Source organism: Chaetura pelagica, unplaced genomic scaffold (assembly GCF_000747805.2).
Source record: "Chaetura pelagica isolate M959 unplaced genomic scaffold, ChaPel_1.0 scaffold207, whole genome shotgun sequence".
NCBI lineage: Eukaryota > Metazoa > Chordata > Aves > Apodiformes > Apodidae > Chaetura > Chaetura pelagica.
In genome coordinates this window covers 5,106,834-5,124,890 of record NW_009953929.1, presented here as the reverse complement: position 1 = coordinate 5,124,890, position 18,057 = coordinate 5,106,834, and the positions used below count along the sequence as shown (strand labels likewise).

The 18,057-nt window shown below is 38.9% G+C and overlaps 1 protein-coding gene across 1 annotated transcript in view; it reads left to right on the top strand.

The window, feature by feature from the left end:
• Positions 1 to 436: 436 nt before the first annotated feature.
• The window catches only part of PLOD2 (procollagen-lysine, 2-oxoglutarate 5-dioxygenase 2), a 35,884-nt gene continuing 18,263 nt past the window's right edge, over positions 437 to 18,057 (top strand). The window contains exons 1-7 of the mRNA XM_010001650.1: positions 437 to 506; positions 5,432 to 5,526; positions 6,997 to 7,133; positions 12,329 to 12,492; positions 13,652 to 13,764; positions 15,387 to 15,450; positions 16,228 to 16,325. Of these exons, the coding sequence (XP_009999952.1) occupies positions 437 to 506; positions 5,432 to 5,526; positions 6,997 to 7,133; positions 12,329 to 12,492; positions 13,652 to 13,764; positions 15,387 to 15,450; positions 16,228 to 16,325 (741 nt within the window). The remainder of the gene's footprint in view (positions 507 to 5,431; positions 5,527 to 6,996; positions 7,134 to 12,328; positions 12,493 to 13,651; positions 13,765 to 15,386; positions 15,451 to 16,227; positions 16,326 to 18,057) is intronic.

Sequence of the window (18,057 nt, the reverse complement as noted above, 5' to 3'; positions counted from 1 at the left end):
TTTATATCAGCCAATATTTTGAATGTCAGTAAGTTTCAGAAGATACTGTAGAGTATTTTACATTTTTCATGATACCGTCTAGAAATATAGCTCATTTGTTAGAGAAATTGCAGGAGGTTAGTTGTAAATTGATACTATTCATAAATAGTGTTCAATAGCCGCTAGTCTTAAAGATACAGATAGATGTTAATGGCATAATGTGATACCATGCAGAGATGTCCCTTCATCTTACAGCTTACTCCTACTCCAGATAAGTCCACAGTACTTGATTCCAAGGGGTAAATGTGCGCTCCAATGTGTCTGTGAGCAGTATCTTCTTCAGTTTTGGCTGCTCTGAAGATGCTGTACCAGTGCCCGCAACCCCTGGTAGAAATTATGTAGTAATCTCTGCCAGTGTTCATTCAAGATAAACAAGAACCACGTGAGTGTGCAAGGAATGACTGCAGCTCTTTGCATTCTTTTTTTTGCCAAGGTACAAGGAGAGAGGCTACTTAAAGCAGTCCTTCTATGGCACTTCCTGGCTGAGACCTGGCTAGGCAATTCACTGTAGACAAAGGCCTTGGTTTATAGTTTTTGTAAATTTTCATTAGATTTCCTAATACCTTGTGTGTGCTCTATATGCAGTGTTGTCTTTCACAACTTGAGTGCTCAAGGTTTTCCTAATTTGCATGTAAAAACGAATACTGTTTGTCACTGGATATACTTTTCTTGGCCAAAAGTGTGGTGTCTCAGGCTTATTTTCAAAACAGAACAGCTGTTTTATGAATGTAACTATCAGAAAGCTGTCTGGAATAATTACACCCTAGTAACTTCAGCACCCTCATGTCTGGCATGACGCTCGTCAGATTTTTTTTCTATGCCTTCCTGTTGAACTTCATTATAGGGTTTGCATTTCCTTTTTGCACAAGCTGACTTTACTTGTGGAAGTAAATGCCAAAATTGGTAATCCCCTCAAGTGACTGCCAAGATGCCTCTGGCAGGCTGCGTGCTGGGGAGCCCAGCCCTGCTGGGCAGCCTGCGCCCTCTGCGGCATCCCAGTACCCTGCAAGCATGTAGGGCTAGGGCTGCCTGCTGTGTTCTTGGTTTCATATATGGTTGCACTTTTAGGATGCAATTACTGGTTGTTGGAAAATACTACTGAGAGTGTGTACTTGTCCCCTCATGTGAGGGGAATAGTCAGACTTAAGAAAGTGGATAGCTCAAATCTACATGTAAGACCATACAGTAGAGTCCCTTGGAGTAGAAACCTGGATGGAGGGCAAGGCAGGGCATTATGCCAAAGTGGGTGGTGAAGCAGGAACGATGTCTATCTACAGTTAGAATTCATCATGGGATATTTGTGAAGACTGGGAATTTTGTGGCTCGCTCACTGGGGAGCCCAGCTCCCACCAGGCCGCAGTGGGAACTTGGTGTCTGAGTAATTGCAGGCAGCATTTTGCTGCTAGGCTGAGGTCTTCATTGCACAGCTGGAGCCCCGGAGCTGGCACAGCCATGCTGCTGGGGACTCTGGACCAGTCGCTCAACCTCTCAGAGCAATGTTTGCATGTGGCTCAGCCTGTGGTAAGGGCTCTGGTGCTGCACTGAACCAGCCAGCAGTGCCCTTCCTGGCACCACACCTGCTATGCACAGCAGGATCACTTTGGGTTACTGCAGAGCAAAAATAAATGTAGCTGAGCACATCCTGAAATGGAAACAGCACTTGGATGAACGTACTCCCCTGGGATCAGTGTTGTACTTGCATGTTTACACTCCTGTATGTTCATGAAAGTAATTTTTGATTTGTTACTAGGAACAAATGGGACAGGTGCTCAAAGGGGTCGTTGTACCTAAATGTGGCAAACAAGGAATGGATTTTTTAAAGTGAATACAGTTCAAAAGAAGTTAGAAGATGTCTTTGGTGGTTGGAAGCATTCACTTCACTCTCACAGGAAGAAACAAATATTTCCCATGTTACAAGTAGTGAAACTCTGCCAGTAAAACTGGTACAAGTTGTCACATCTAAATAAAGTCACAGATGCCTGCAGGAATTACATTAGTATTTTTGTAAGGTCTTATTAGCTAGATGAGAACAGTGCTGCTTAATAATGCCCCCTATAATAAACCAAGGTAACTATAATTTAATGCACTTTCCATTCTCTCTCTATACACGCTACAGGCAGGATACAAGCATGTTTCTTTGCCCATTGGTCAGACACAGATTACTTTAAAATAAAGCCTCTCAAAACCAACAAACCAAAACAAATTAAACCCTCTGTCCCCCAAAGAACACGCAAAAAACATGACAAAACAGTCTGTATAGAGGCTCATATTCTAAATAGAATTTAAATTCTATAATTACACTTCTGCACTTAAACATTAAATACCATATGCATCTAAAATTCTGTGGTACAGCAGAGACTTGGAAATAAAGCCTTTTAAACTTGTTCATTTTTAATTAAAAAAAACCCTGACCATTGACAAGTGTGGTAAAAATAAAACTTTTCCAATGTGAATGATACCTTTACAAAGATATCTTCCTGTTTGTTCTGTGACTGTTTGAAAGCCTGATGAAGGCAGGCTACTTAGATTGCTTCAGCGGCTGTGAGTGTAATTCACTTTCTTTTGCAGTTTCATGTCAATGTAAGTTGCGTTATTTGTCTGGCCAGCTTTCTCTATTTTTTTTATGGCTCAGATTGAAATCCCTTATGATTTGGCACATCATGCTTTTTCCTCCTATTCCAAAAAACTTAAGTAACACAGTAGACTCCATAGTGAATCTTGAAATACATGAACAATGTGTAGATGGAATTACCATGGGTCCCATTAAAAGAGAGGAGCAATAGCCTGTAAAAGACAATTTTCTTTTGCTTGCCAAATTGTGCTTGTATGTTGATGTAGTTCTTTCACTCTGACTGTGGAAAGAATGTGATGCAGCCCACATTTTGTCATTTACATCATTTTGTTAAGTACAGTTTTATGAAATCATGCTGTTACCATTCTGCAGGAAGGAGTAGGTGTGAAATATGTCTGTCCCAAACCAAATTCCACATTTACAGTCAGTGATTGACCAGTCATCTGGGAAACTTTCGATAATGGATTCACTTGGCCTGGTGATGCAGTCTTTCTTGTATGATAAGATTTTTCCAGCTTCCTCTAATTTGAAAATGCAGCACTTGAACAAAAAAATTAATCCTAGCATAATATGTTCCATAGAAAAAAATCCTATTCTTTGTCTTCAGTTCTGTTTTAGTCATAGTCTAAGATACCACGTTCTTTATTTGTTCTGTAGTGATTCCTGTAGAATTACTTTAGGTTGCATGACCTTTAGATTAAATGATTTTGAAGATACTGACCTATTATTGCTGTGTTTATGTCAATCTGTGAGTCAGTGTGTCTGTGAACCCATTGGACTGGAATCCTCTCTGGAGGTCCTCCTGCCCTTCTGAGATGTGCTCATAGGTTTTTCTTCTGATTCTTACCTACAGAAGACTGCTAGCACTTAAGTGAGAAAAAAGTGGAGCAATTAAACTTCTGAAACTGTTTTTTCAAAATCTTTGGGTGCTCAAGTTTAGTTGACTGAAGCATTTCAAGTCTGTCCAGTTTCTTCTTTCTGCACAAAAAAAGTTGTGGCAGGACGTGGGGATGTGAGATCCGCAAAATTGTGCATGATGGAGAGGGTAGGTAGAGATGTCTGTAGCTGAAAAACTTGGACAGTGTCAGATTAAAAATGTAGGGGCCTTCACAAGGCACAGAAGATTGTTTTTCATGGAGTTTTTTATGGTACTGGGCACATGATGCAGCCACTGCTGAAAGGTACCTCTGCTGACGGAGTGACTAGGTAAGAGCAAGGTCACAAAGTGGACTGGGTGTTTTGGACCATCCAGGTCAGGAAAACCTGTAAAATGAGACTGATAGAAAAAACAGAGAAAGCACCATAAATGCTTATCTTCTTTTTGCTCTTCCTCGTGTATGCACTGGCCAGACCACTCTGACCTGATAAGTGTGTTGTTGAAAGTGACCTGTTTTCTAGGGCTGAATCCTAAGTATTATTTCAGTGGAAAAAAATATCAGTGTCTTCTGAGACTAGTCTTCGTAGTTTCTCTGCTGTGATTATTTTAGCCAGACTTGAATTTCATTAGAACAAGTGTTTTTTATGTTGCTCTGCAAACCATGTGTGTGCTACAGGTGTTTTTGCTTAATTGAGCAAAGGTACACTGGAAGTACCCTGATACTTGGCTGCAGAGCATAGCATGAGTAACTTGCAAGGGGAATTTCTTCTGCAAAGTGGGAAGCAGGTATCACCTTGGATGTTAATTTTGCTGATGTCCAATACAATGAAATAGCAAGTGGTGACTGATTTGAACATGCTCTGGATGATATCTCAGGTATCTGAGGGCTGCTAAGTCTGGTGGTAGACAAGACTGAAGGGTTAATAGGAATGTTTGTCACAGCAGCCTCTTCTAGCATGTGTTACTGTGCTGGTGAAGATGAACCCAGAGGATGTTTTGAAGTGAAGCAACAACAGACACTGTGTCTGGAATGTCCATTAGAGGCAATGAATTTTACTTTTGTATAAGAATTGATCTCATGGGCTGTGTTTAGAGGGCAACTGTTGCTTGAACTCAGCTCAAACTGGGGAGCTGCGGTGTGCTCTGGGATGAGCTCCAGGCTGGTCTGATTTAAATACTTTATGTTTGTTAGGGGTACTGTCTTTATCATACCTTTGAATGATGTACCTTGATTATGCACCATATTGGATAGGGGGCTGAATGTTGTTCAATAGTTTAATCAGGAGCCTGTTTAGTGTGAATTCATGGCCTCATATGAACTATGTCAGAAGCCCTGGGATATGAAAAGGAAATTGGTTGCACAGCCATTTGCCTGCATGCAATAAGAGAACAAAATTAGCACTGCTATAATTTACTGAGACTGAATAAAAATACCAAAACCATTGGTCGTTTGCCCAAGGACTAAAAAGCACTGAATGCAGCCTGTTGGGGCAGTTGTTTCCATGGTTGGTATTTTTTATCCTGTTTTCATGAAGAGTATGAACTACTTCAGGGGTTTTACGGAGGTTGGGTGAAGTTCTCTCATACTATTCACTCCTATGATAAGAGGTCAAAGGATTAGCTCAGACTGAAAAGTAGTAAGTTATTTTTGTTTTGAAGATTCCCTCCTGTTCAGTAGTCATACTAGCTTTGTTTTTGTGTCTTCAGCTAGTTGTTTACAGAGTAGACAGATTTCTTTGCTTTGATAGTTTTAAATACAGCACCTTTGTTAGTAGCAATTGTGGTTTGATGAGATCTCACACTTTGATGATGACAGTATTTATCTCTTCTCTTTGGGTTAGATGCAGGCAAGTCATAAAGCCTCACTGATCCAGTGCTGCTCAGTGCATTTTTTGTTATAAACTGTCCTGAAAGCCTATTAATGCATGTTCCTTCTTCTCCCTCAGATAAACTCCTAGTTTTTACTGTAGCAACTAAAGAAACTGACGGCTTTCACCGTTTCATGCAAACTGCAAAGCACTTCAACTACACAATAAAGGTATTGTATGTTTTTGTACCAAGTAGTCATATTAGGCAGCCTTTAAGACAGAAACAGCAGCAATAACTGAAGTGGCATTAGCTTCCTTGCAATCTAAGGCAAAATAAAAAAAATCTACAGCTTGGGGGTGGTTAGGGCATTTGCACATGACCCTGATGCTGACAGTGTCACCTTCATGCTGTTCCTCCTCTGAACTACCACAGAAGGATGCTACTTCCACTGCCTTAGGAAATTTTTTACAGATTAGTAGCTATTGTTATCAGGGTCCTCAGTCACTTGCAGGTTTAGTCAGGATTTATCAGATAGCCTTGCTTTTCAGTGTGGCAAATTTTGTTTGCACAAATACTTCTGGAAACTTCACTGCACTCGGATGGCTTTGGGTGTCCCCTTCTTCCTTAAGCAAGGCTGGATCCCTGCTGTGGAGAGGAAGGGAGAGTCACAAGTGAAAGTTTCAGTGTGTTTCCCAGGAACCTGTAATTCTCTGAGGGGACATAAAGTTTCTGTCATTCTTGCCAGCCTCTTCTGCCTTTCTCCAGATCTCTCTGTCAAATCCTGAGGTTGGCCTCTGTGCAATGTTGGGAAATAAGGAAGACATTAACCTTCTTCTAGACTTTCCCCACAGATTGATTCTGCAAGAGAAAATGCAGGAATATGGATGGTGTTACGGATTTTTTTTTGCTTACTTTCCACAGTGTCTACACCATAAATAGGAAATTATTTTGACTTCTGCCACTGAACTTGGAAGATTGAGAGAACATTTCCTAATATGATAATGCTGTACTAAAGCACCTGGAAGCCTAAGCTCTGGATGCATCTATTAGCTTTGCAGATTTGTCCAAAGCATCATGCAGTGTAGTTCTTCCAGTTTTTATAAGTTCCAAAAATATGTTCAAAGCCCACAAAAGTTTAAGGGTTTTTTATTTTTTTTGAGATGTAATTTGCTATCATACTTGGCTATGGAGGAGTTTTGTTTAGTTATTTTAGCTGTCAGCAGTATGTAGGAGAACCTATCCTTTCCTTGTACAAAAGTGTTCTGGAAGGATTTATGAAAGACTGGAGCTCACAATTTGTATTAGTAATACCCTGATCCACCAAAGTCTCTTACACTTCCTGTTCTTAAAGTGATTATATTACTTTAAAAAGTCTCATTCAGAATGTTTTTCTAATATAGATTTTGAAACAATTAGCTTTTTTTTTTTTTTTTTCCTGAAAGAGACACATTTGAACAAATGGTGGTAGCAGGCAATTGCTTGATTCTTTTTTGGTTAAGAAATGTCTCTCTCATGTTACTGCAGTGATGTCATTGTGCTGAATGCTGCTTCAGACATGGAAAACTTATGATGCTGGAAGTGCTGGCTTGCTATGCTTTAATGTGTTGCTTCTGCTTTAACATCTGTTTTCAATAAGGGTCTGCTTTAAAAAGCCTCTTGGTTTTGGGTACTAGCAAAAAGTGCTTTTTTGTCATTCCAGGTACTTGGAAAAGGTGAAGAGTGGAAAGGTGGTGAGCTGCCCAACTCTATTGGTGGAGGGCAGAAAGTTCGACTGCTGAAAGAAGGCATAGAAAGCTATGCTGATCAAGAGGATCTGGTTGTAATGTTTGTTGAATGGTGAGCAAACCTGGCTTGTTGCCTTTACTTTTTAGTCTGGGTAGGCATGCAAAAAGAACTGCTGTGACATTCTGGAAGCTGCATACTGCTTTTCCCCCTCACTGTTTATTTGTGAGACTTTGCCCCAGTTTTCCTCCATTCATAAAAATAGTAGATGCTCTTGGAGTAATCATTACTTTTTAAATTAATTTACAGATGTAAAAGCTGTTCATAGTTCTGCTGCCTCAATGAGGTAAAAAAACGTGACTGGGAGCTGACAGGCTTTTAGGCAAACATTTGTCCTCAGTGTTTGGCTCTGGTGAGGGCAGGACGTGGCTGAGGAGTGTGGAATGGGGGAGGAGCAAAAGCAACTCCAGAAATGAAGTGCCCAGTAGGGATCAGAGGGTGATCTTGCTCCATGAGGTAACAGGGGTATGGAGAAATCTTGAAAATGGGCCCCTGAGAAAACCACTTGCAGAAGAACTTCTTTTACATGTTGGAGAATTGAAACAAGAGGCTTGGTGCTAAATATTCCCCTGGTGCCTGTGCTCTCTGTGTGATGGAAGTATGGAGAGAGAGTGCTGCTGCAGATGCCAGATGATAGCTCATAATACAGCTATGCTTGAGCATTCTCACTGGAGGCCAGATAGATTTCTCCCTCTCACAGAGAACAGGGAACTCAAACATGTTCAGATTCCACTTTTCCCATTACTTCTCTCTGCTTTTCTCTCCTGCTCCTTCTCTTTTGCTTTTGTGATGAGGGCATGATCAGAGCAGCTAAGAATCCAGTTAACAGCAGCTGCCAATTTCTTCCACACTAGCATTACCCAGAGTGGAGTCACAGCTCTAAAAGAATCCCCACACGAAGGTAGAGGACCAAGTCTCAAATCCAGGACCTGAGGCCCCCAGTTGTCTTGGGAAGGTAGCTGAGTGGAAACTTGGAGAGCTTTTTATGTGGGTTCATGCTGCTTTTATTGAGTCACATTGGAATGTCTGCTCCAGAATTTTCTTTCAGCTTTTAAGCTATTTTTGTTTGCTTGTTTGTTTGTTTTTTAATAAATACATTAAAAAAAAAAAGTGACAGCTGAGGAATTTTAGAGCCCTTTTGCAAGTTAGAGGTCCAGCAGGATTTGTACAGCAGATATCATCACAAGAGAGAAAGTGGTCTGACAGTGGTATTTACTGGAAAGTTCATTTGTTGTTTTGCAAAGTTAAGAGTTCAGGAAAGCTGGAGTAAACTTTTACTTTTTAATTTTACCTCTTATCCTAAGTAGAAGATAGAGCTAGAAAACCAATGTCTAAATCATCTTAATCTCTTAATGGAGTAGAGAGTACAGAGGACCATATGTGTTGGAGTGCAGATGCCATAGTCTTTCTTGCCAAGAAAAATCACCGGATTTAAGGCCTCCCAAGTTCTTGAGGTCCATAATCCCAAGTACATCTTGATTTAAAGCTGGTGGAACTGATTCCAAATCGGAGAAAAAAGTAGTTTGCTGATTCTAGAATTATGTTTTAATTCTAATGAGCTTTTTCATTTCCAGGAATCCTGGTTTGCATTTTAAGTAGCAGTAAGTTTGCATAAAACAAATATAGTGAACTTTGTTTCTTTCTTTGAGTGTTTTTTATTATACTAATTGTGAAGCATTTTTAGTATTAATCTGGGTGGGGGAAAGGAAATGTTTGATTTATTTACTGTAAGTAGGAAAATAATTTCTAGTGAACTGTTTACTTAAAAGCTTCTTGCTTTTTTTGTTTTTTTGTTGTTTTTTTTCTGAGTGGTTTTTTTATATGGCTCACAATTCTGGAAGTAGTTTAAACTTCAGTGGACAGCTTGTGTCTAGGTGCAGATAGCAAAACGCTGTGCCTGCCGGGGGAACGCTATTTAAATTAGGCTTGTTTTTGTGAGAGCTTACTACTGGTTTGCTTTGGATCATTTCAGATTGAACTGGCTAATGGCCAGTGTAGGCTGGATAAAATGGTTGATGCTGTGACTTGTCATCCAGAACTCCCAGTTTTTATCATGGAAGACTTGTGCAGCCTCTTTTTTTGTTTTGTTTTGTTGTTTGTGGGTTTTTTTGTTTGTTGGTTGGTTTTGTGTTTGTTGTTTTTTTTTAACTGAGGTATAATTACATTTTCTACACACCTCACAATGGTTAAGGTGTGATCCTGGAGGGGATACAGTATAAATGACAGTATGGCTGTGTGGCTGAACAGTCTACTTAAACAAGATGTAATGGAGGACCTGAGTTGTTGGTTACTTGTAAGTCCTCTCTTGTTTGTATTTTGAGCTCTTATCCCTCAGCTGCAATAGTAACAAGTACTTGTTATAAAAGCTGCAAAACCATATTTTATAAAGTTGCAAAAAACTGCATGTTCAGTTCTAGAGGACCTGAGCCACCAGTGGCATTTCCCTCTGTTGCTGGGAGCAGTGGGTGTGTAGCTGGGGTGCTTTGCTGCTACAAAAGAGGAGGAGGGATGGGTGGATTCCAGCCCCAAGCATCTGCCATCTGGAAGCTTCAGGAAATGGGACTGGAGTTGTGGAATTTTTATTTTTTTTTCTTCTTCTTGCTTAGTACTTAATCAGAAGGCTCTATAAAGAGTAAAGCAAAGTGTATCTGAGCTTTTCCAGCTTGCCAAGGCACCCTACATCTTCCTGGATACATCCACACTTTTTCTTCCTATCAAATTTTGAAGTGCTGTTTAAAAGTAGGTCACGTGCATCGCCATAAGAATAGTATAAACTATCAAAGATAGTCCTGGGCGCCATTTTTGCATGGTCTTAATGGTGTAGACATGGGGTGAATCCTCCCTTATAGTAGAATTTGAGTGCTGGATAGACTGAACATGATCTAACACAGCAGATAAGCAAGGCAAATTATGGATTTTTAGGTTTTGTTTTGATTGGAAGTTTTCCTGTTGCCTGAAGAGAAAAGCAGGAGCCTCGTGAAACAGCTGATGGGGAGACTGGCACCAAGGGGTGGAAGGCTGGTGGAGGTCATGTCCAGGAGCAGGTGTGGTGGCAGTAAGTCACCTCTTGACAAAGCAGAAGGCCATGTAAATTAATGGAAAATGTAGGTCCATGCAGGATTCTTACACCTGCATAATATCCATTGTATGTAAAGTTTACAATAAGTGGTAATGCAGTTTAGCAGCTCTGAGCTTTGCCTTGTGTTATAAACTGTGCTGTATGAAGTAGCACATCCCTTCCACAAGTCCTTGACTGTGGCTAGCCCAGCATGTTGCTCAACTTTGACTTTCTTTTTCAGAATGGCAGTCCTTGGAAGCAATGATCCAGGGGTGTTTGGTTCCTTCCTGCAGCCTGCCATAAGCTATTAAGTTAAAGCCTCAGACAAATCTCTGTTTTTGTATGTCTTCAACTTGTCTCCTGTTTCTTGCTTGTTCTTCAGCCTCATTCTGGCTTTGAATTGGGCAACATCAATTGAATGGAAAAGGGAAGAGAAGTGTATTCCTGTATATTTGGACAGAATCAGGCAGTTTTTGCAAAACTGGAGAAGCTCCAAAATGTACAATATTTTTTTTTCATACGTTCTTCTCCAGTTACAGAAAAACAAAACAGTGAGGGTTTTCAGAAATTCACTTACTTTATATAGACCACATAAAATACTTCCTCTCCAGGGTTCATACTTAGCCTTGCAGTGGAAATCTTCTCTTTTGCATTTGTAAGCCAGCTCTTTTTCAGTTCTCTTAGGCCGATTGCATGAAATCCCCTTTGAGGAAAGGATTTTTCAAATAATTTCAGAACTGTAATAAAGGAGTACCACAAGGCAGTAATGGTTGATCTGTTAGCACTATTGATGAGTAGTACATTGCAGTGCAGAAAGCTCTGTGTAGTGCAGACGGGGGTACTGCTGGTCCTTAGCCCAGATAAAAGTCTTTGCAAGAACAAAATCTTGGTCAAGGTTAGATCTTTTAATTTTTGTTAGCTGTACCATTCATGAGAGCTGATGGTTTTCAGTTACTAAGGTAGATGTGTGGAATAAGCATATACCTGCATTCAGATGAGGTCACTGTGAGGCGGAGGTGCTGCCATTAAATCCACATGTTCTGCTTCAGCTGGAGACTAATCTATGGAATGATCCCAGTATGACTGTCATGGTTTCAAGCAGCATAAAACTAACCTTTAAGTGGTTTGCCCATGACTGCTTTTATATGTAAATCTCAAGTGCAAACAAAGAAACCTTGTATTTTGAGTAATTTAATAATTTATACAGATTTTGAGGGTTGGGGTGGTGGTGGTTTTTTGTTTGCTTGTTGTTTTTTTTTCTAGAGGCATTGATTAGAGACATTTTGACAGCAAAAAACCACTAGGCTTGTGATACTACCTTATTGCATGATCTTTGCCAAACCTGTCAAGTTTCTTTTTATTTTGAGTTACTGTTGATCTTTGACTGTGGGAAACTGCTGTTTTTAGAAATGAGCCCTCCACCTTTGGTCTTTGTCCCTAGTTGGAATTGGGAGTCAAATCTGATGAAGACAGGTGAAGTTTTTAGTAAATAGATTTTGTGAATTTTAGAGCCTTACAATGTGTTCAGCACATTAAAGAGGCTGAAAGATAAATCTGTATATGGTTGTGGTACAACACAGTTGAAGTTTATGGGCAACTAGACTTTATTGAGAAATATATAAGTATATTCTTGATAAAACTTTTCAGAAGAAAGTCAGTGCCATTGTGTTTTGGAACAAGGCCATCTAGAATTTCCCAGTGAGTATCCTAAAAAGACATGTTTCAATCATAACATACTCTATTTCATCTGCTAAGTTTTGATTTTTTTTTAAATTTTGTTTGCTTTGAATTTTTATTTGTTGTTGTTGTTCTTAAACATGAGCAACTTTCTAAAGGGGAAAATATATTTTTTACTTAAAATATATGAAAAGTGAAAATCAGTTTCAGAAAAAAAAATCAGAAAAAATTGGAAGGAAAAAGAGTATCCAAAATTTGGAAGGTTAATAAAAAAAAGGAAGAGAATGTAAATAGAAGTGAAGACTGAAGTAGGTAAATAGTATTGATTGAAGTTTTTCTCCTAGAAAAACTAGAATTGGTGTAGGATCATGGTAGTAAAACATGATTTAATGAGAATAAAAAGGCTGTCTGTATGATCTGTAAAAGGTAAATAGTCCAAGAACTTGTTGTTTTGAGCACAGAAACATTAAAATTGAAGTAATATAATGTGTATATATATTTTTTTCATTTTCAGCTATGATGTCATCTTTGCAGGGGGTCCTGAGGAACTGCTAAAGAAATTCCAGGAAACTAATCATAAAGTGGTATTTGCAGCAGATGGGCTAATTTGGCCAGATAAAAGGCTAGCTGACAAGTACCCTGTTGTCCGGAGTGGAAAACGATTCCTGAACTCAGGAGGCAAGTGTGATTCTTGAACACAGTAAACTCTTGAACTTGAACATGACTCACTTCTGTTATCTGTTTTGTTTTTTTTTATGTGGAACTGTACTTGAATTCCCCAAGTGAAAAAATGAGGACTTGACTTGCTGTTCTCCCCCTCTCCCTTCCCACTTGAGTAGATCCTCTTTCATGCTCAAGAACTGTTTTAATTCAAACTTGCATAGTATTTGTTGATAGTCACTTGTAAAAAGCAGGTAATAAAGTAACCAGCCTAGAAAACAACACTGCCTTGCAATGAAATGCTGTGCAGGGTTGACCCAATTGCCACTGATTGAATCTGCTTCAGAAACAGTCTGTTTCTAAACAAGTCCAGTCAAAGCAGTACGTCCTATTCATAGGCACACATTAGCTGGGCCACAGAATTTCCCAACTTGGCTGCCTCGTTCTTGGAGATCTCTGCATACAGTGTAGATGTGCAGATAGCTCTGCCTAGCCTTTCAGCATGGCTTAGGCAGCTCATTCCAAGAGAAGTGTGAGTTACTCCTGTTAATCTAAATGGGGTCCTCCTTTAAATGCCAGCTTTGGTAATAATTTTACAGTTGATTAATAAATGCACTGACATGAATATGGTTTGACTGCTACAGAGCACAGTGTGGCATTTCTAGGCACATAGTGCTGTGCAATGTGCAGATTTGGGAGTTTCCCTGTTCCTTTCCCTCCATTTGTTACCTCACCTATCTGCCCATTTTTTGTTTTGGCTTAAACTTTGCATGTATTTGTTTTGAGTTGAATTCTCCTTGTAGTTTTGGCTGTATTAGATTCAGGCTTATCTGCCAGCAAGAAGTTATTATGAAAATGAAACTTGTCTCACAGATGGGCTTCTTGGGAATAGTAGTATTGTAATCTCATACTCAGGACCATCCTAAACAGATCTCTTTTTCCTATTATTTTTTCCTTAAAATAGCATTAGTATAAAAATAACCCTTAATTATGAAGTCTTTAAAACAGAACTGGTATATATCACAGGAAGAAAACTGGATTTTGAGGCAAGTTGTACGAATTCCATACTTTTCCTTTACTGGCACCAAACAGAATGAAGTCCCTGATGACTGGCTGGACAGCATTGGCAGAGTAGTGTGTTTTTATGGAAATAACTTACATGTGTGTGATATTGCAGGATTTATTGGTTATGCTCCATATATAAATCGTATTGTGCAGCAATGGAATCTGCAGGATAATGATGATGACCAGCTGTTTTACACCAAAATCTATGTTGACCCAGTGGCAAGGGTAGGTAGTGATTTGCTTTCTCATTTCTTTCAGCTTGAAATAGCATTCTCCTCATAAAACATCAGGAGCTAAAAATAAAAGGAATGCTGTCTCTTTATTCCTGAGCGCCATGTTGATGGTTGTGTTTGTTCTCTGGAGGTTCTTACTGTCAGAATGATGAACAGGCTTCCAAAGGGTCATGACTTGATATATCATTTCAGGCTGTCTGCAGATCCAGGCAGGTTGCTCTTCGTTGTTAGAAATAATAGCTCTGAGGTATAGGATTGGACACATTCATCTCAATGAGGGTCCCATGTACTTGGCAGTTTGACGGCCAGAGAACGTGGCATTTTTCCAGGATGTCACTGAACTACTTGCTGAGCCAGTGTTTTATATTTTGGCTTGCTGCCATTTCAGATCTGGCTGCAGCTGCCTCTGACTCCAGCTTTTTGTGCAGATATGTTCAATAAAGCTGCATCATAAATTTTTGTGAAGACCTCTCCGTGCCCTCGCTTAACAAAGTTCTCTGCTGAGTAGCAGCATTGATGCGCGATAGATGACAGAGGCATGGCCCTGGTGCTGGAAAAAGGAGTAAGGAAAGTTAACAATGTATTGATGCCAAAAGACTTTTAGAAGCTGATACTGCCGAATTTTGAGGTACAGATGCAGGTACAGAAATAGAGGAGAATATTTCAGTTGAAAGGGACCTGCAATGATCCAGTACAACCCCTTCATCAATTGGGGGGACCAAATGTTAAAGCATGTAATTAAGGTCATGGTACGAAAGCTTCTTACACACTCAACAGTCTTGGGGCATCGACCCCTTCTCTAGGAAGCCTGTTCCAGTGTTTGTCCACCCTCTTGGTAAAGCAATGCTTTCTAATGTCCAGTCTACACCTCCCTTGTGTGGCTTTGAACCATTCCCGTGCGCCCTATCCCAGGATCTCAGGGAGAAGAGCTTAGCACCTTCTCCACTTCCCCTTCTCAGAAAGCTGTAGAGTTCAGTGAGGTTACCTGTCAGCCTCCCTTCTCAAACTAGGCAAACCCAAAGTTCTCAGCTCCTCCTAATATGATGTTCTTTCCAGAACTTTGTGTTTGATTTTGTGTAAGTTAAGTCAGATGCTAGACAGGCAATTGAAAGGACAGGGTGTAGAGACATTAAAGCTGACTGCAGCAAAGTCAGAAGTAATGTAATTAGCTGTCTAAACAGTTTGTCTTCTAGGCAAAAAATACCTCTGACCAGGGCACTACTGCACTGTGGCTCACAAAGCCTCCGTGGCCTTTAGCTTGGGGTAGTGTATTATACATTAGCACAAATTCTCTGTATAGTAATGTCCAGTGCTGTGGAATATAAAATAAAAACTTGGAAGGCTGAAGCAGAGTGTGTTATCTGTGTAAGGATTTTTAAGTGTGTTTTAAAAGCTGCATATTTTGATCAACATGGTAAAACTTAAAAACACAGTACTTTAAATAAGAATCTAAGTAGGAACAACAATACAATATTAGGAACATATTTTAAAACCACTGATGTTTTATATTCCAATATGATAGTAAAATTAGGCTTTTGTATTTTTGAGACTGAGAAACACAGTGTGTTTTGTTGCCAGGTCAATTTTTTAATTTATTATTTTTATTTATTTCAGGAACGCTTTAACATTACTTTGGACCACAAATGTACAATTTTCCAGACCCTAAATGGAGCTATTGGTAAGTGTATGATTTGCACATTGTGTGCTTTACTAGCTGTTACTAACACTTTCTTTGCTTAACCATTAATACTGTTCCCTAAACACGTGCTTGTTTTAAAGAAGTATTTGGATGGGTAAATCTGCTTACCAGGTTGATTACAGGTCTTCTAGGTTTAATATTAATTTATATCTTCTATTGATAAAATATTTGATTTAAAATGGAAAAATAGTTTTCAACAAATGAAGTTAGCAATAAACACAAAATTAAGAACCATTTTTCCATATCCCTTTCAGAAACTTAATTACAGGAGTAAGATTGTAATTAAAATTGCATTTTAGATCTTCTTAAGCAAATGACTTTGATGAGATGGAATGTGGAATGTAGAATTTCCTTTATTCTACTACCATGAATTTAAATTTAAAAAATGGCATCTGTGCAAACTTCCTTTCTTACCTTTAACCTCTAATTGCGGGTCAACATTTTAGAGTCAGATCACATCTGAAATATCGGATTTATTTATAAATAGCAGTTGCACAAACATAGTTTTATTTCTAAAGCAGATTTCATTCAAATACTGAAGGCTCCTGATGGCAAATTGCATTTGATGTAACCGTATTGAGCATAACAAGCTTAGAATTCAAGATCTAGTTAAAAAAATAAAATCTTCCAATTCAGTAACATTGACAGAGATAGCAACAGCAAGGTGTATTGTATCAGCTAGAACTTAAAGGACTCTGAAATGGTAGCTTTTCTTTATAAATTGTTAACTACTGTAAGATTTCTGTTGATTTGCAGATGAAGTCCTTTTGAAATTTGAAGAAGGAAAAGTAAGAGCAAGGAATTCAGTGTATGACACGTTACCGATCACTGTTCATGGAAATGGCCCAACTAAAGTGAGTGATGGTTTTTATTTTTATGCAAAGACAGTAATTTTAATAGGGGTGAAAAAAAAAATGGTAGAAGAGTCTGAAGCAGTCATTGCACACCACCACTGCTCATTTCCATTTACTGCTAATAAGAATCACACAGATAAAAAACCCATTGCAATAATTCTCTGTCACGTTATTTTGCTATCCCTGTAACTTGATATTGCTGCTGAGACAGCTTGTTCTGCCCTCAAATTCCTGGAAGCATGGGCTGTTAGAAATGAGGAAGCTTATGTTAGTGTGTTCACTAGCACAAAACAGTTCTTGGAGGTGAAGAATGTCTGTCTGATTATTAAATGGTAATCAGAAGAAAAGGTTTTCAGGGGGAGAAAAAAATCTAACCAATAGTCACAGGCTGGGGTACAAAACTGACACATCTGATCCCGCAGAAGAGCTTGTTGTGTGTTTGTATACACATATATAAAATATGTTGTATATAGGCAAAAATAGATAACATATATGTGTGTGTAAATGTATGTGTGTATGTGCACATGCACAGCTGGCTTTTGTTGTTCCATCTTCAGCATCAATGATCATCACCTGCAGTGTACCCATGGTAGTGTTCATGCTAGTGTGCTGTCTGCCCTGGGAAACAGCTGTTTTGGCAGATTCTGTTCATTTGTAAGGATTCAGTGGCAGAGTTTCTGTGCGAGAAATGGCTATGTTTTGGTCATTTGGCTCTTGTATTTTTTGTTACATGGCAAAGTGTAAAGAGGTATAATTTCTAGTTGCCTCTGTTGCATTGGACATAGCTACTTTCTGAGTTCTTTTGAATACATGTTCCTTATTGTAGCTCCTTACTTTCAGAAAAATACCTCTCAGAAGAACAAAATAAAGTTTGAAACTCATTAATATCCCAATAACTGCTGCTTCTTAGCTTTTGCAGTGTATTTCATCTTTGGAATGAGTGAATACCCTGATGCTGTTACCTGTTTGGCTTATAGCTACTCAGTAGTGGTGAAATACATGACCAATTTCTTCTGTGTTGCTAGTTATTTTTGCCTCAGTTAAATCCTCAAGTTATCTGTCATCACTGGCTTTGCTGACACTTTGCCAATGAAAAGAAAGGTACTGTATTTAACCATTGGGAAAGCAGTTTAGGTTGGAACTCATACTAATGCATGAGTTATGCTGCATTAAACAAAACTCAATCTCTGCATAAAAACAAAGAGGAAACTCTGGCGGTGTATCACATTGTCAATATGATTAGATTCTTCTGTTTGAAATGTAGAATAGAATTAAGAGGATGATTGTGTAATAGGATTGGAAAAAGTTTTAGTTAGTAAATAGCATGAAAGTGATTCCCAGAATTAACTCCAAATAGTAGAAGGTTTTTTTTATTTATAAGAACCTTCTGTTTTGGATTAATCTCTTCAATCAACTGATTAGCAAATAGCATCAGAGATGCTTCTTTGAAATGGACTCCAAACTATCCCGACATCTTGACATACGATACTTTTCTTTATTTTTTCCTAAGTGCAATGGCTTTTTTGGTGAAATGTTCAGGTTTTGTAGAATTTATTGTACATCTCTGAAATTAACTTCTAGCAATTCTATTTATAATCTATCCAAAATGATTTTTGGAATGCATGAACAACCACAATACAATAAAATACAGATTGAGTATTGGACTGGAGTGTAATTCTATGCAAAATAAGATACTGCTCTTCCAGCTTTTTATGAGGGCAGTAGAGCAGGA